The 15383-nt window shown below is 43.5% G+C and overlaps 2 protein-coding genes and 2 non-coding genes across 8 annotated transcripts in view; 1 reads left to right on the top strand and 3 right to left on the bottom strand.

Moving 5' to 3' along the window:
- OXA1L (OXA1L mitochondrial inner membrane protein) overlaps positions 1–11665 on the bottom strand; it is a 68460-nt gene extending 56795 nt beyond the window's left edge. The window contains exons 1-3 of the mRNA XM_084590095.1: positions 11320–11665; positions 8309–8461; positions 2486–2699 (exon numbers count right to left, since the gene is read on the bottom strand). Coding sequence (XP_084446221.1) covers positions 2486–2699; positions 8309–8461; positions 11320–11403 — 451 coding nt within the window. The 5' untranslated portion in view covers positions 11404–11665. The remainder of the gene's footprint in view (positions 1–2485; positions 2700–8308; positions 8462–11319) is intronic.
- Positions 3627–3699, bottom strand: TRNAS-CGA (transfer RNA serine (anticodon CGA)). The gene has a single exon. It is a non-coding gene; the product is annotated as a tRNA-Ser (tRNA).
- TRNAS-CGA (transfer RNA serine (anticodon CGA)) lies at positions 4129–4201 on the bottom strand. The gene has a single exon. It is a non-coding gene; the product is annotated as a tRNA-Ser (tRNA).
- Positions 11666–11695: 30 nt separating the features above from the next.
- The window catches only part of LOC146205428 (uncharacterized), a 93507-nt gene continuing 89819 nt past the window's right edge, over positions 11696–15383 (top strand). For 2 of the 5 annotated variants that reach the window (XM_084590100.1, XM_084590097.1), the window contains exon 1: positions 12287–12577. In XM_084590100.1, the coding sequence (XP_084446226.1) occupies positions 12528–12577 (50 nt within the window). In that variant the 5' untranslated portion in view covers positions 12287–12527. The other 3 variants (XM_084590099.1, XM_084590098.1, XM_084590096.1) reach the window with 3 other exon arrangements.

Raw genomic sequence — 15383 nt, 5'->3', positions numbered from 1 at the left:
CGCTGGGAGAAATAGGAACCGTGCCGCCTAATCTCGAGCTCGTACATCGGCGCTGACGCTTGTGTTGTTGTTCATGAAGATGTGAGTGATGAGCAGATCATAAAAGCTGCCCGGAATGATAAGGACTCTTCCGATGAAGAAGACGACGACGTACAGGAAGCGCCGGCTGCGGCAACCGCCGTACAGGTGATGGACGCTTTTGATGTCATCAGGAATTTCGTTGCTGTCCGAGACGACGATGTTGCAATGGGTTTGCTGACCGAGTGCGAAAATCGCGTGACGGCGTTGCTCGCCGTGAAGCGTAAGCAAACCAAGCTTACAGATTTTTGGCATTAAACGCCTTTGCTGCTGCTTGGGCAATTCTTTCTGCGTTTCACGTCAAATTTTTGCGATAACGAAGTTCCGCGAGAACGAATTTTTTTTCGTGCACCGTGAATTTCGTTATAGCGGGATTCAACTGTATAGCCAAATGGGCGAGTTGGTGGAACATACTGGATTGAAAAACAGCGCAAAAGACAAGCACCAGAGCAAAGAAACATAAGACGAGCGCTGACTCACAACTGAAAGTTTATTCAAAGAGGGAACACAATATATGGAAAAAAGTGACCCCTGTATCAAGAAGTGGACAAGCAAAAACGTGTTGCTACGTAGGATGAAGGCACGCAATCTCGCTTTCATGCAGAAAAATGGATGGCTTACTAACACACAACCTAGTTTTTTTCTTCATGTGGTAGACCTCCATTATCTCACATGTTAAGCGGGCCGGGTGCTTATAGAGGATATCAGAATAGTGCAGTGAAGGATAAGATTTGCAGTCACGGACGTGGTCAACGAGGTTAGCAGATTTGTTAGCGTCCAAGTTATTTGCATGCTCTTTCAAACGTGTATTAATGCACCGTCCCGTCTGCCCAATGTACACTTGTCCACATGATAGTGGGATTTTGTAGACACCTTCAGCACACAGCATATACTTTGTTTGATGCTTAACCCCAAATGTTAGTTCATGTTCTTTCTGATGCTCCAGCTTTTCTTTCCAAAATAGCACAAACAGTTTTAAGTTCTTTAGGTGCAGAAAAAACAACCTCTATGCCATATCGTTTTGCCACATTTTTAAGACTGTGTGACAGGCAGTGTACATTCACTATTCTGATATCCTCTATAAACACAAGATTGTGTGCCTTCATCCTATGTAGCAACACGTGTTTTTGCTTGTCCACTTCTTGATAGAGTGGTCACTTTTTCCATATATTGTGTTCCCTCTTTGAATTAATTTTCAGTTGTGAGTCAGCGCTCGTCTTGTGTTTCTTTGCTCTGGTGCTTGTCTTTTGCGCTGTTTCTCCATCCAATTTCATTCTAGTTGGAGCGCATTCATCAGTAGTCCTGGTCATCATCAAGGTTGCAAGCATCAATCTTGAATTTTTTCAAATTGAGATGAAATGTTATAGAAAAACCTTTCTTCCAAAGCTCCTCAACAGCACGGCTCTTAGGCTAATGTTAACAGACTCACTGTGCCTAGCAACTATTAGCGCCATAAGCCATATTGCCTGCGAGATTTTCACAGATCTTCCAAGTGTTCTTTTCTTTTTTGACCAAAGATGCAGAGCATGGAACGCTATTTACATGCCACCAACATAGCTGTGTGCTCTGTCAGCATGGGTTCTCCCCTCAAGACATCAATTGTCAGTGCTTGGCAAAAACCATATTATGGCAAATGTGGTGAGCCACACACACAGAAATTGCCCGTGATGTGTGTTTGAACTTTGCGACCAAATACCTGTGTTGTAATTAAATGCAAACCTCAAATGTGGGACTCACGCCATGCCTAACTGGGCAGCCTATTGGAATCATGTCAACATGAAGTAGATCCTACAGAAACGAAAGTTTGATGACATTGTCTACTGTTTGCAATATCTTCTCACTGAGTGAGAAATGGGTAATGATTCAAAACACCTGCCAACACCTTGCAGGAACAACGGTGGTCACGCATACAGCACAAAATTGCACCATGGAAATCCGCACTGTGATGTTCAATTTTATTAGCCCCTTTACTGCAAACTTCAGGACATCACAAATCAGTGTGGTGTGCCAATCATGTTTATCATAAGTGGGCTTCAACAGACATCTATATTTAGAAACAGTGGTGAAGGCTGCCTGCCCAGACAATACCTCATTCCAGAACATTCCATTTGCAGTAGCCTGGCACATTTCTCCAAATTATCACTGTGGCTCAGCTTATCTGGCTTGGCGTATTTGGTGCAAGGGTGGTGCCAGACTAATGCTTGAGCTGGTGACTGTCCAGCTACTCCAAGTATGTGATCAGAAATAACCCCTAAGCAATTTTGCGTGCTTGGCACAAACAACTTCTAACTAAAAAAAGCACATATGGCACTTCCTGACGCAGTAGATGTAGACGTTTTGCTGCACCCTCCACAAAAAGCCATGCCACTCGGGTATTGCAGGAATAGAGTGAGCAGCAAGTACTTACTAATGGCTATGGTGGCCCACCAAGGCAGCCCTGTGCTTGCATGAAGGAAGTCAAGCAATTGCTGCACTATGCCTGATGGTGACCATCCTCCCAAGCCCACTGACTGCAGTGTGGGCACAGCGTCATCTGCCAGGGATTCCACCAAACTCTCTACAGGCACTACTGTTGGTGCAGGCGGAACAGCAGGGATGGCTGCTGCACTTGCCTGTTCCACCTGCCGGGAGAGGAAACATTCACCAGGTTGGGATCCATTTACTGAAGACAAATGCCAGGCTTCAGTACCACAATAATTAAATTCATATTCAAATGAACTTCCATAATCACAAATCTGATGTGATTGCATCATGAGGATATGTGAAGTGAGCAAATAGGAACTTACATTTCTTGTCAATGTATCTGCTATGTTCACTCAACTAGCCATAACAATATATATATATGCAGATAAATGAAGGGGAAACGAGGGTGCTCGTTATAATACATGAATGAAAGAAGCCAACAGTCGGCGAGGCCAAGGAAAGCATTGGGGATTGTACTTTGTCTTATTATTTTTTTTTAATTTTACTTCGATAATCACATAAATTAGTAATGTAATCTGTTCAGGAGAAAGATAATTAAACACAAAGTAGAAGAAAAAACAACATGCCGATGGTGGGATCCAAACCCACGACCTCCGAATATCGCGTCCGGTGCTCTTCCAACTGAGCTACATCGGCCGCTGTCCCCCCTGCTACTTTCTTGGGTATTAATGTTGTCTGTATACGAACCTTGAGAGTGTTCACCAGCGCCACCCTCAACTAAAGCGGCGGACGTGGAACGCCCTGTGTTACCGCCAGCGTCACGTAGAACGTGATCAATAGCGAGGGCAAAAGCTGTGCTAGAACCCTCTTATGCTACCTATGGCTTCAAGACTGCCAGAACCGAGACCCCCGTAAGCTACAAGCAGATAAATGAAGGGGAAACGAGGGTGCTCGTTATAATACATGAATGAAAGAAGCCAACAGTCGGCGAGGCCAAGGAAAGCATTGGGGATTGTACTTTGTCTTATTATTTTTTTTAATTTTACTTCGATAATCACATAAATCAGTAATGTAATCTGTTCAGGAGAAAGATAATTAAACACAAAGTAGAAGAAAAAACAACATGCCGATGGTGGGATCCGAACCCACGACCTCCGAATATCGAGTCCGGTGCTCTTCCAACTGAGCTACATCGGCCGCTGTCCCCCCTGCTACTTTCTTGGGTATTAATGTTGTCTGTATACGAACCTTGAGAGTGTTCACCAGCGCCACCCTCAACTAAAGCGGCGGACGTGGAACGCCCTGTGTTACCGCCAGCGTCACGTAGAACGTGATCAATAGCGAGGGCGAAAGCTGTGCTAGAACCCTCTTATGCTACCTATGGCTTCAAGACTGCCAGAACCGAGACCCCCGTAAGCTACAAGCAGATAAATGAAGGGGAAACGAGGGTGCTCGTTATAATACATGAATGAAAGAAGCCAACAGTCGGCGAGGCCAAGGAAAGCATTGGGGATTGTACTTTGTCTTATTATTTTTTTTAAATTTTACTTCGATAATCACATAAATCAGTAATGTAATCTGTTCAGGAGAAAGATAATTAAACACAAAGTAGAAGAAAAAACAACATGCCGATGGTGGGATCCGAACCCACGACCTCCGAATATCGAGTCCGGTGCCCTTCCAACTGAGCTACATCGGCCGCTGTCCCCCCTGCTACTTTCTTGGGTATTAATGTTGTCTGTATACGAACCTTGAGAGTGTTCACCAGCGCCACCCTCAACTAAAGCGGCGGACGTGGAACGCCCTGTGTTACCGCCAGCGTCACGTAGAACGTGATCAATAGCGAGGGCGAAAGCTGTGCTAGAACCCTCTTATGCTACCTATGGCTTCAAGACTGCCAGAACCGAGACCCCCGTATGCTACAAGCAGATAAATGAAGGGAAAACGAGGGTGCTCGTTATAATACATGAATGAAAGAAGCCAACAGTCGGCGAGGCCAAGGAAAGCATTGGGGATTGTACTTTGTCTTGTTATTTTTTTTAAATTTTACTTCGATTATCACATAAATTAGTAATGTAATCTGTTCAGGCGAAAGATAATTAAACACAAAGTAGAAGAAAAAACAACATGCCGATGGTGGGATCCGAACCCACGACCTCCGAATATCGCGTCCGGTGCTCTTCCACATTGTTTTTTCTTCTACTTTGTGTTTAATTATCTTTCTCCTGAACAGATTACATTACTAATTTATGTGATTATCGAAGTAAAATTAAAAAAAAAATAATAAGACAAAGTACAATCCCCAATGCTTTCCTTGGCCTCGCCGACTGTTGGCTTCTTTCATTCATGTATTATAACGAGCACCCTCGTTTCCCCTTCATTTATCTGCTTGTAGCTTACGGGGGTCTCGGTTCTGGCAGTCTTGAAGCCATAGGTAGCATAAGAGGGTTCTAGCACAGCTTTCGCCCTCGCTATTGATCACGTTCTACGTGACGCTGGCGGTAACACAGGGCGTTCCACGTCCGCCGCTTTAGTTGGGGGTGGCGCTGGTGAACACTCTCAAGGTTCGTATACAGACAACATTAATAGCCAAGAAAGTAGCAGGGGGGACAGCGGCCGATGTAGCTCAGTTGGAAGAGCACCGGACGCGATATTCGGAGGTCGTGGGTTCGGATCCCACCATCGGCACGTTGTTTTTTCTTCTACTTTGTGTTTAATTATCTTTCTCCTGAACAGATTACATTACTAATTTATGTGATTATCGAAGTAAAATTAAAAAAAAAATAATAAGACAAAGTACAATCCCCAATGCTTTCCTTGGCCTCGCCGACTGTTGGCTTCTTTCATTCATATATATATATATATATATATATATATATATATATATATATATATATATATATATACACACACTTCTGCTAGGAACATGCAGTGTTGAAAGTTTGGGTGAACATGGCAGATACATTGAAAAGAAATGTAAGTTCCTACTTGCTCACTTCGCATATCCTCATGATGCAGTCACACCAGATTTGTGATTATGGAAGTTCATTTGAATATAAATTTATATATATATATATATATTGCAGCTACAAGCAAAAAAAAAGTAAACTGCAAGAGGCAACCACAGAGATGCAAAATGATTGTATGACCATGCAACGGTAGCATGATTCAATTGCCCGTTATAGCTGGCAAGCCCATTATGTAACAGGGACCTCGGTGGTGACCATGCACAGCTTCCAGGGTGCAGTTTAAGTGCAGGTGAAAATAAGCAGGCAATAAAAATGCACAGGTTCTTGTTGCTCTCCTGGTTCACCAAAATGGTAACACTAGTGCAAACCATTTATAGCAATGCTAAGATGCTCAACGTAGAAATAATGTACATAAAATCCGTATATGCAGATGGAAAGACTATTTTGAAAGAAGAATGGCCAGTAAGAAGGCCAGAATAACCACTGTAATATCACAAATAGTGACTACAAAGTTTAAATCATTAAAAGAGTATAGATACCCAAATTCTGCTTGCATGTTTTCTTCCTGTTGGTGACACAGTTAACATAAGTATATGTGAATCAACCCATGGTATTTGCCTAAAACTGCTAAATAATTTACAAGTGGCTTTCATCTTGATGTCGTTTGCTTCAATAACCGAAAAATGACTGCGACATGAAAGGCATGTTTATATCAAGAAAACATGCAAAGCAACTACCACTACATAGTTTTCATTAACTACAACATCTAGCTCATTGCTTACCATAATTAAACAGGCAATTTCAAGGTAGTGCCCAAGAAAAATTTATTCACTCATCAATTAAAATTTTTTTCCCTTCACTGCAACACATCACAATGTAAAAAAAAATTTATTTTCAATGACAAAGAATAAAACAAGCTGTTTTGCTTATGATGAGAAAAAACATTTGACTGGTAGCCTTTGAGAGATGTGTAAATATTAAAAGAATTATTTGGTATTTTATTCAGAAAACATAAGAATAACTAGAAAATTGGTTTTATGGGCTCGTATGTCAAAAGCTAGTAAGCAATGCTATAGAATTGTTCATGGTAAACTTTCTGATTAGACAAAAAAAAAAAAAAAAAAAAAAAAAAGATAACAATTGCTCCTGCAAGGCACTTTGGGTACTATGATGTAAAGTACCAAACCAAGGTCAATTATGGACCCTTTTGAAAAACACTTAATCCGCTACACTGCTGGTGGCATGGAAACACTGCACGTGCCCGGTACCTTATGAGAGGCTCAGAAAGCAGCGGATCTCTTTAGCAACAGTGAAAACTAGATTTACAGATGGGCACCTGTCGACGGTCCGGACTGGGCAAAGGAGTTAGCACTAAACGAGCTAAAATGAGGTGAATGGGCATCATTTTTTCACCACAAACTGTGGTATACATCTACAGTTTCAAGTGTTGATTCTGCATATTTGTGAGAGCGCTCCCTTTCCTGAGCAAGGTCTGTACAGGATGAGGGCACCAGCTTAGACATCATGCGCAAACGATCGCTCTGCTATGAGAGGTTTCAAGGGATGCTTAAAGGGCAACATCGGTGGTTTTTCATCATTTTGAGTCTTTGACTGCATTACATTACTCGGGCGTCCTGACTCTGACACACACACACAAAAAAAAAAAGTTTTCCAAAATTCCAAGTAGAGCTATTTTTTAAAAGGAAAGGATGGCAAATCGAAACTGAAACTAGTTTTATGGCCAGAAATGACATTCCAGTCGATGAAACGATGAAATCACTTACAGTATCGAAAAAGCACTCGCATGCGCATCGGATGGCGGAAATAAAGTATGAAAATCATGACACAGTACATAATATGTATGAGATAGCCTAATGCAGGCCTCAAAATTTCGCGATCACGTGAGGTGTGGACAGTAAAGCGGGTATAATGTTTGTGACATCACAAACATAGTGTTGCCCGTAGAAACTGTCTGATCTGAGGCCACAAAAACTGCATATTTTGAAATCAAGTAGTGTGTGAATGAATTATCGCACGGTGCCCAAATTTGGTAGAATGCATTAGAGTAGAGAGGAAAACCTACATTAAAAATTTTACCAGAATATGCAGATATGAAAAGACCCCTGGAGTTGCTGTTCAAAAGTACTCTTATATGGCTGACATAGAAACCCAACTTCAAATTGAGGCAAAATTCTTTTGCAATACACTGGGCAGTGTTTTGTCCAGAAGCAGCCTGGATTGTGTAGAATGGGCAATTTCGCACTATTGTTCATAAAGAGTGATTTGAATAGGCACAGCAAAAAAAAAAGGTATTCACCCAGTTTGTATCAAGAACCAGAGAAAGAATTATGTAACAATTCTACAGTGAATATACTGCAGTTTTTTTCATGCCGCACAGAACCTAAAGCCATCTTTTGTGTCACAGCTACTATTTGGTTGCTCAAACTGAAACAGCACAAGTGGAGAAATTGAATGAAAAATTACTAGCAGTCATAGATGAGTACCTCATGGTGAGCTACATACTCTAATGTCATATGCAACTAATATTGAGTGTCTATACTTCCTTAAGGAAGCCCTGAACCACCCTTTAATATAAAGCACATGCAAATTAGAAAAAAAAAAAAAAAAAAAAAACGTACCTTTACCTAGGTTATAAAATTAGAATGATGTATAGCGTGGCCATGCACTGCATCACATTTTGAAACTGCAAAGACAAAATTATTTCACAAAAGGGAAATATTACCAAGTTTGTACAAGATTGACCCTCAGTGTTCAATCCCTCCAAGCCAGCATATTGTTGCGTCTAATGATAGGGTAAAAATAACAAGCACACACACCCCAACCGTTGTTGTTGCAGCATCTATCTTGCTAGCTTCTGACGATGACCATCTACTCTGAGAAACCTGGCAAATGGGATGTGCATATTTCCTACTGTTTGCCTTCAACAATGGCACCCTTCGGCAACTTTTTGCTGAAAGCAACCTTGCAGGCTGAAAAAGAATAAAGGAACAACATAAGCATCAAGAAAAAGCTTTCTCTGTCTGAACAGGCCATCATAACCTAGCCCACATAAAAATCACACGGTACAGAGATATAGAAAAAGACAACCTCTGAAACCAAGGCAGAAGGAAATACTTCTATTTCCTTTTTATCTGCATTGTTGATCAATGTCAAATTAGTAGTGTAATCATTTTGATCAAAATATAGTTCATTAGAAAAAAAAAAAAAAAAAAAAAAACACTTCGCTAGTTACCCAAAAACTCCAATTATTTTGTGCAGTGCTCTACCAATCTATCCATCATTTTATATGAAGCGTATCCAGCTCGTTCGGCCAAAAAGCAGTCATCATGCCCAAGTTTTGGCTCAGTGTTGCTGGCAGTTTTTTGGAAGTGTTCGGAATATAGCAGGAAAAATGTAGGCCTGCAGTTGATCAGTAAGCGCTAAATGACGGAATGCGAAGCGTGACTGGTAGTTAATAATAAAGCCATAAATGAGTTACTATTTATCTATAATCAGAGATTAAAGCTAATAAAATATTAGAAAAGAAAAAAATACAAAAATGCAGACAATTAAAAATAAAAACAAAATTACAAAAACCCCGTTGCAGTTAAAAAACAAAGTGGTCATGTGGTGTCTAGTCCATCATAATTAAAGGGGCACAGTGACGTTCGTCAGGCGAAGCAGCGCCCAAGCGAGAGGGAAACGTCATATCCGTTAACGAACTTCGTCGTGTGTCGCTCACATCAGTACCAAAACACTGGTTATTGAAACGGATTAAAACATTAGGCGCTAAGATATCGCCGTTATGATTGGGCTTTGAGATATCGGGAAGGTGCAAAGAACCTGGAAGGCCGGCAGGAATCAGCGGTCTGGCGAACGTCACGGTGCCTCTTTAAGAAATTGAAAGTGCTCACTGTGCCGTAGTTCGTCATACTAAAAATGTCGGGTCACTTGTAGTCCATCACAGCTAAAAAGCACCTGAAGCAAACAAAAGCATGCTATCACACCTACTCCTCAGGTGAAGCTTGAGTGTCCTCCTAACTTTTTAGAAAGGGTGTAGAGTTCCATCCAGGCATAACAAGGACTGCTTTCAGTTATGTCCATATGAAACTGTAAATGCCATTGTCCCTTAATGACAATGAAACTAACTTGGTCACTTCCAATGAAATAAAAACAAAACCGTGCAGTAGCAAAATTTTGGTACATGTTGCAGTGCTGGGTACTGGTACATACGGACAAAGCTCTGACATCCACCAGGCAGAACTCTAGACCAAGACCGACTGAACTAGACCTGCACAGATGGCACAGCTCCAGCGCGCATGTCGCAGTTTATACCTTTAGCTGGTAGGATAGAAACAATGCCGGCAATGTGGTGCTAGTATTAACCTGTTGTAACAAGACTCCCTCCATTATTTTATTTGAAAGAGGATACTGTTTTTATCCACGCAGGTGCAGACAAGTAAGGAAGGAAAGCAGGCGAAGCTTTCTTTCTCTGTTCCAGAGCAGGAAAAGTTGTCATTACGGCTGTTTTAATTGCAGATTTTGAAAGAGTAGAAAAAGTCCGAACAAATGCACCAAAGCAGCTCCATAAGGCCCCATTATCTGTGCAGGTCTGTAGTTCAATAGGTCTTGCTCTAGACACTATGAAAAAAATTTTGCACTCTTAGAGTTTGCCCAAATGGTACAGTTACTGCCCCTCTTGTTCTGTGAAAATGACCTAGCCTGACTTTAGACAAGATAGGCATTAAAATAAAACCCCACAGCAATGAATCTTGGCATGTTTCATGATGGTATGTACTGGTGTTCTAATTGAAACGTTAAGGTACAAATGGCATCGGAGTAAGGGTGGGGTTAACAATAGAAGTAGGCAGGTCTGGTATAGACAAACTGCAGTTTAGCAGCAGTTACATGGTTCTGGCTAATATTTCTAATAATATTTCTATACATTAAAGAGAACCTCATCCTCTGTAGCCCTCGACCACAGTATCATTCCTCTGGAATCCGCATTTACGTTGCTGGATATCTGCACTGCACGCTAATACGACTGCATTATACGTTTTCGTTTGGTTTGTGAGGTTTAACGTCCCGAAGCGACTCAGGCTATGAGAAGCCGTAGTGGAGGGCTCCGGAAATTTCGACTACCGGGGGTTCTTTAACGTCCACCGACATCGCACAGCAAACAGGCGCCTTGCCTTTCGCCTCCATCGAAAAAAGGCCGCCGCGGCTGGGATTCGATTCCGCATTCTTGGGCACAGTGATCGAGTGCCCTAACCACTGCACAACCCCGGAGGGCCATGTGTAACGAATATTATAAAAAATCGACAAAACCACTCGACCCCTTAATATACAGGCCGCAAGTCTGTTTCTTTCTTACACTTCTAAAGCTTAAAGCTAATTAAAACATAGGAGTGGCAAGCAAGAACGCACTACGAGTGGTCGGGTCTGCACGGTCGAGAACATTGTTGCTACAGTTCGCGACTAACGCTACCGGTCTATTTTGAGCTCAGTAAGTATAGCCGCCTACCAGAATTTGTGCTCTAGAATTATCCCCAGAGAATGAAGCTGTGGGTACATTTTAAATGTGTTTGTGAAGGACACCAAATGAATACGTCCCTTAAACAGCACGTGCATCGACACTGCGCATCAACGTTTCGGCATAAACGTTAAATATTTTCGCAATCAATACAATGTCAAGCCTGTAGACAACATTAACTCAATTCAGGAACATTTCAAGAGCAGTTTTTAGAGCAACCTTGAGCACTGTGAAAGAAATCATTCACGGAAATTATGCTAATCACGCGTCGATATGCAGACGACCGCTGTCGCGAGTGAAAGAAGTCCGACTAACCTGCAGACGCACAGAATTCCAGAGTCCAGATCGTTTGCTCAGCGTAATCTGAAGGCCATACTTTAAGGTGCAGTTCGTGTTCATAATTCTGCTTAGTATTTTCGTTCTCAAACTTTAAATTCAGCTACACGCTTTCGGGTACCCACCGCTACGACCGGACACCTTGCTCATGTGGTGTCACGTTTTCTGTTGCAGCCGTAGGGCCGTAGCAACAGCAAATGTACAATAACCACCAATGCCGGGTACGCCTGCGTACACATCCAAGAATCTGTGCAATGGAAGTGAAGCTAACAGCTGCTAGGAAACTAAATACAGTTTTTGGTGTTTGGCCAGGGTTGGAGCGACTGGAGCGACCCGGCAGGAATAAGTCAGAAGCTGGCGCGTTCGCGATTGAGCCATAGCCAAAGTACCCATAGAAAGGCCCAAAGAACCGGCGGGCTATTCTAGGCGGGCCTTGGGCCGGCGCTCAAAGTACCCAAAGTATGGTCCAGCAGAAGTCATGAGTGCAAGGTGTGCGCATGCCGAAGGCCGCCAAGGCCTAGGCATGCTCGCGCAGTCCGCGGCATCCGCGTTCTGCGCAAGGCCCATTTTGTCTGCGCGTGAGCGTGCACACTCGCGATCTCGAGATGTGACTGTCACGAGGTGGCTCGAACGCACCGTTGGCACCATCTTATTCGTCCTGACCGTGGTCCTGACGTGTCGTTTGAGTCCCTCAGGCAGCACTAGTGGACAGATGAATCGGAAGCAGTTGGTTTCGTGAAATAGGTGCGTGACCCTTGCATTGCTCCCAAAGAAAATCATGGCGACAGCTGTTCGAATCAAGAGAAAGGCTGTGGAGGTGGCGCCGGGTGCAATTGTGATTGCACCGAAAACTCCGGTCAACGCAGCTGAGGCAACTGGTACAGTGATGCCGTACGAACTAGAATACACTTTTCGCTACGTCGGTAGCTTTGCGGATCCGGTAAGTGAATCGGACCATGCCATGGTTTTCGTGTCTTTGGCATTGTGCTCTGCCCCATCACCAAATCGAAACGATCCTTAGAGCGAAGGAGGGAAAGCTCCTCAAGCGAGACCCAAAACGTTGCGTGGAGCAACGTTCAGCAGCAAAAAAAAAAAGAGGACCGAAAAAATTTCTAAGCGCCATGCCATAACTAAAATGGTTCTGAGTGAAGAAGTCGACGGTGGCGCAAAAAGCCCATTCCGACTTTATGACGTCGTCGCCGAGGACAGTGAAGGTCCTCAACCTGCAAATAAGAATGTGAGTTGGGTGCAACGAATTTTAATCGCTTACTCAAGCTTCCGGTCAGTTTCCGGTCTGCATTATGAGTAAAAGGTTGAGGCTGAATCAGCTTTTTTCACAAGAAAGCTCTGCATATGCGTGCGGCTCCCTGGTTGACAACTAACCACCAGCCGCTAACCGCCAGCCACGCATGCGCAGTTCTTAGCCTTCGCGATCGGCGCAGCCGGAGTAGACAGAGAAGACTATTTACACCGACGTGGACCTCGGGGCAGGGGCTCAGCCAGGGGGAGGTTCTCCTTCCTGCCGGCTGTCCTGCGCCGTGGCTGTAGAGAAGGTCATGGGCCTCCACTGCCAGGCGTATAATTGGATCCATTAATACGCGTAACGCTTTTAGCTAAAGAGGCTGCGATAGCGCTAGCATGTACAAGCACTAAAGCCAAAAATATTCTCTCAGATAATAAGGCGGCTGTCGGGAACTTCGGCAAAGGCCTAATTTCCAAGCAGGCAGCCAGTCTACTGTGAAAGTACCCGCTAAACTGGGAGGTTTGTCATCTGGGTTCCAGCTCACGAGGGTCTACCAGGCAGTGAGGCTGCCCATCACCTAGCTTGAGATGTATATACCCGTGCGGCCATAGAGACCCCGCTACCCGGAGACAAAGACCCCCTCATCACCTACAAGGAGCTTTCTGAGGCACCCAGACAAAGCAGAAGGATCTATCCACCACCAGATAGGTTCCTAACACCCTCAGAATGCAGGGCCTGGCGAAAAATTCAGGCCAATCGTTTCTTTTCTCATGTTACTTTGCAAAATGAGTTGACAGATGACCCAGATGCTTGCAATCTCTGCAACGTACCTCTGAGTCAAAATCATTTAATCTGGCAATGCCCTGATTCTCCGGGAGCTAAAGAAACTAATCCCTTTCAGCCGGAGTAGATCTCGGGGGCCATCAGCAGTTCAAAATCGTGACAGGCATATGCCACAGATGGCGGTAGCTGTTAAGTACATGCAAAGCTTATTTGCAGGAGGCTGCGTCACCCCAAGGACGTTTTCAACCAGCAGCAGACAAATTTTCAACCATATACCAGAGGGTGCCACATCTTGTGAAAGAGGGGGATTGTGACCTGCATTGATTATCTTTTGAAGAAACTAGGGGTTTAGAATGACGGCCTGTGGGGCGAGTTGGTTCATGACTTGAAAACCAGTATGGTGCAAAGACAACACAAGAAAGAAAATGACACCACATGTGCACACTACCAACGTAATTTTTCTTTTTTTGTCGTCTTTGCGCTGTAGTGGTTTTCAAAACTAGGGGTTCAATGCTGCTGAACCAAATTTTGAGTGATAGCTGTGCTGGTATAAGATACAAGGCTGGTTGCATTGTTTTTCTTCTGCGCTGTAACGATTATATAAGAACAGAGCCTTGCGATCACTGTAGTAAACTGCTGTTGTTTATATATTAGTAAAATTGTATTGTAAATTGGTCTAGAGAAAAGGAAAGACAGTGTATGTAGCACTTCAGGGTGGACACCTGGACCATGCTGTAAAGGAAGGGTGGAAGGAGGGATTAAAAAGAAAACTTAATTAGTGGAGGGCTCCGGACAAAGGCGGTAGCCCGCCTAATTTAGCAGCTGCTGACCGCCCAATGTACCTGGCCCATCAGATCGGTACCCGCTTGCACCAAGTTGGTACCGCCTTAAGAGTAGCATTCATACGGAGGCTCCTTGGCTCAAACATGGGTGCTGATGTGATGTCAGGGCAGGTTCAAGATCCCCAGGTGATCGAAATTATTCCAGGGCCTTCCACTATGGCAGCTCTTCCTCCCATCCCTTATGGCACAGGTCAGGTGTCCACCAGGAAGTGTGGCAGATACTGTGCCTTTCCTTTGCACCACCCTAAGAACAGTGTTCTTATGGAGGCTCCCTCGACTACCCTCGTCTCCACCCCAGCTGGCATGCGGGGTCTCCGCAGCAGCTCAATGCTCATTTTACCTTAATGTTGGTGGGACATACTATCGGGATAGAAGTATGCAGGAAGCGCCAAATCATCTAGCCACACAGGTGCTGCTGCTTCTTACTTCCACTTCATTTGGCACACATAAGAAAGGAACTTCAATTTACATGGGCTCTTATGTATTGTATGCATGTGTTTCAAATGAATTGGCAAATGCAAGGAAAAAGGAGGTGCTTCGTTATGACATATATTAAAAAGAACGAACAGGCACTTACACAAAGGAAAGCATAGGGTATTTTTTTTGTCAATGTGAAGTATTAAATAAACATTGAGATAATTGGCTAGAAAGTAGAAAACCGGACTCGAAAATCTGAGGTTGTGGGTTCAGGCCCTGTGGTGGCATGTTGTTTTTTCTTTCATTGTCTAGTCAGCTATCTCCACATTTAATACTTTACGTAGAAAAAAGAAAATAACATCCCCTATACTTTTCTTTCTGTCAGTGGCATTTGGCTCCCTTCTATTGTATGTCATTAGCTTCTTATTTTTCTATGTATATTTGTCTCCTGATTCATTTATACATATGCATACAAACGCATATGAGGGCACATATAACTTTTAAGTGCTAGAAGGTGGCCTTAAACCACTGGCTAGTACTGGAGCTGTTCGTTTTGAGTGCCACTTGCACGCCATTGAGACTGTTATCCCTGATAGCATGTTTGGATGGCGAGGTCAACTGGTTCTTTTTACTGATCGTATCGGAAGTTAGCATTCCAAGCTCTGTTTCACGTTTGTTTGCCTCTGGCTTCCCGCATATGTGCTTTCTCCTAAGCATGACAATCCTTAGAAGTACCCTTTATCCATCTCCCACACTGC

The sequence above is a fragment of the Amblyomma maculatum genome, chromosome 1, assembly GCF_055883805.1.
Source record: "Amblyomma maculatum isolate TAMU_Amacu chromosome 1, ASM5588380v1, whole genome shotgun sequence".
Taxonomy (NCBI): Eukaryota; Metazoa; Arthropoda; class Arachnida; order Ixodida; family Ixodidae; genus Amblyomma; species Amblyomma maculatum.
This window is presented reverse-complemented; position numbering and strand designations above follow the sequence as displayed.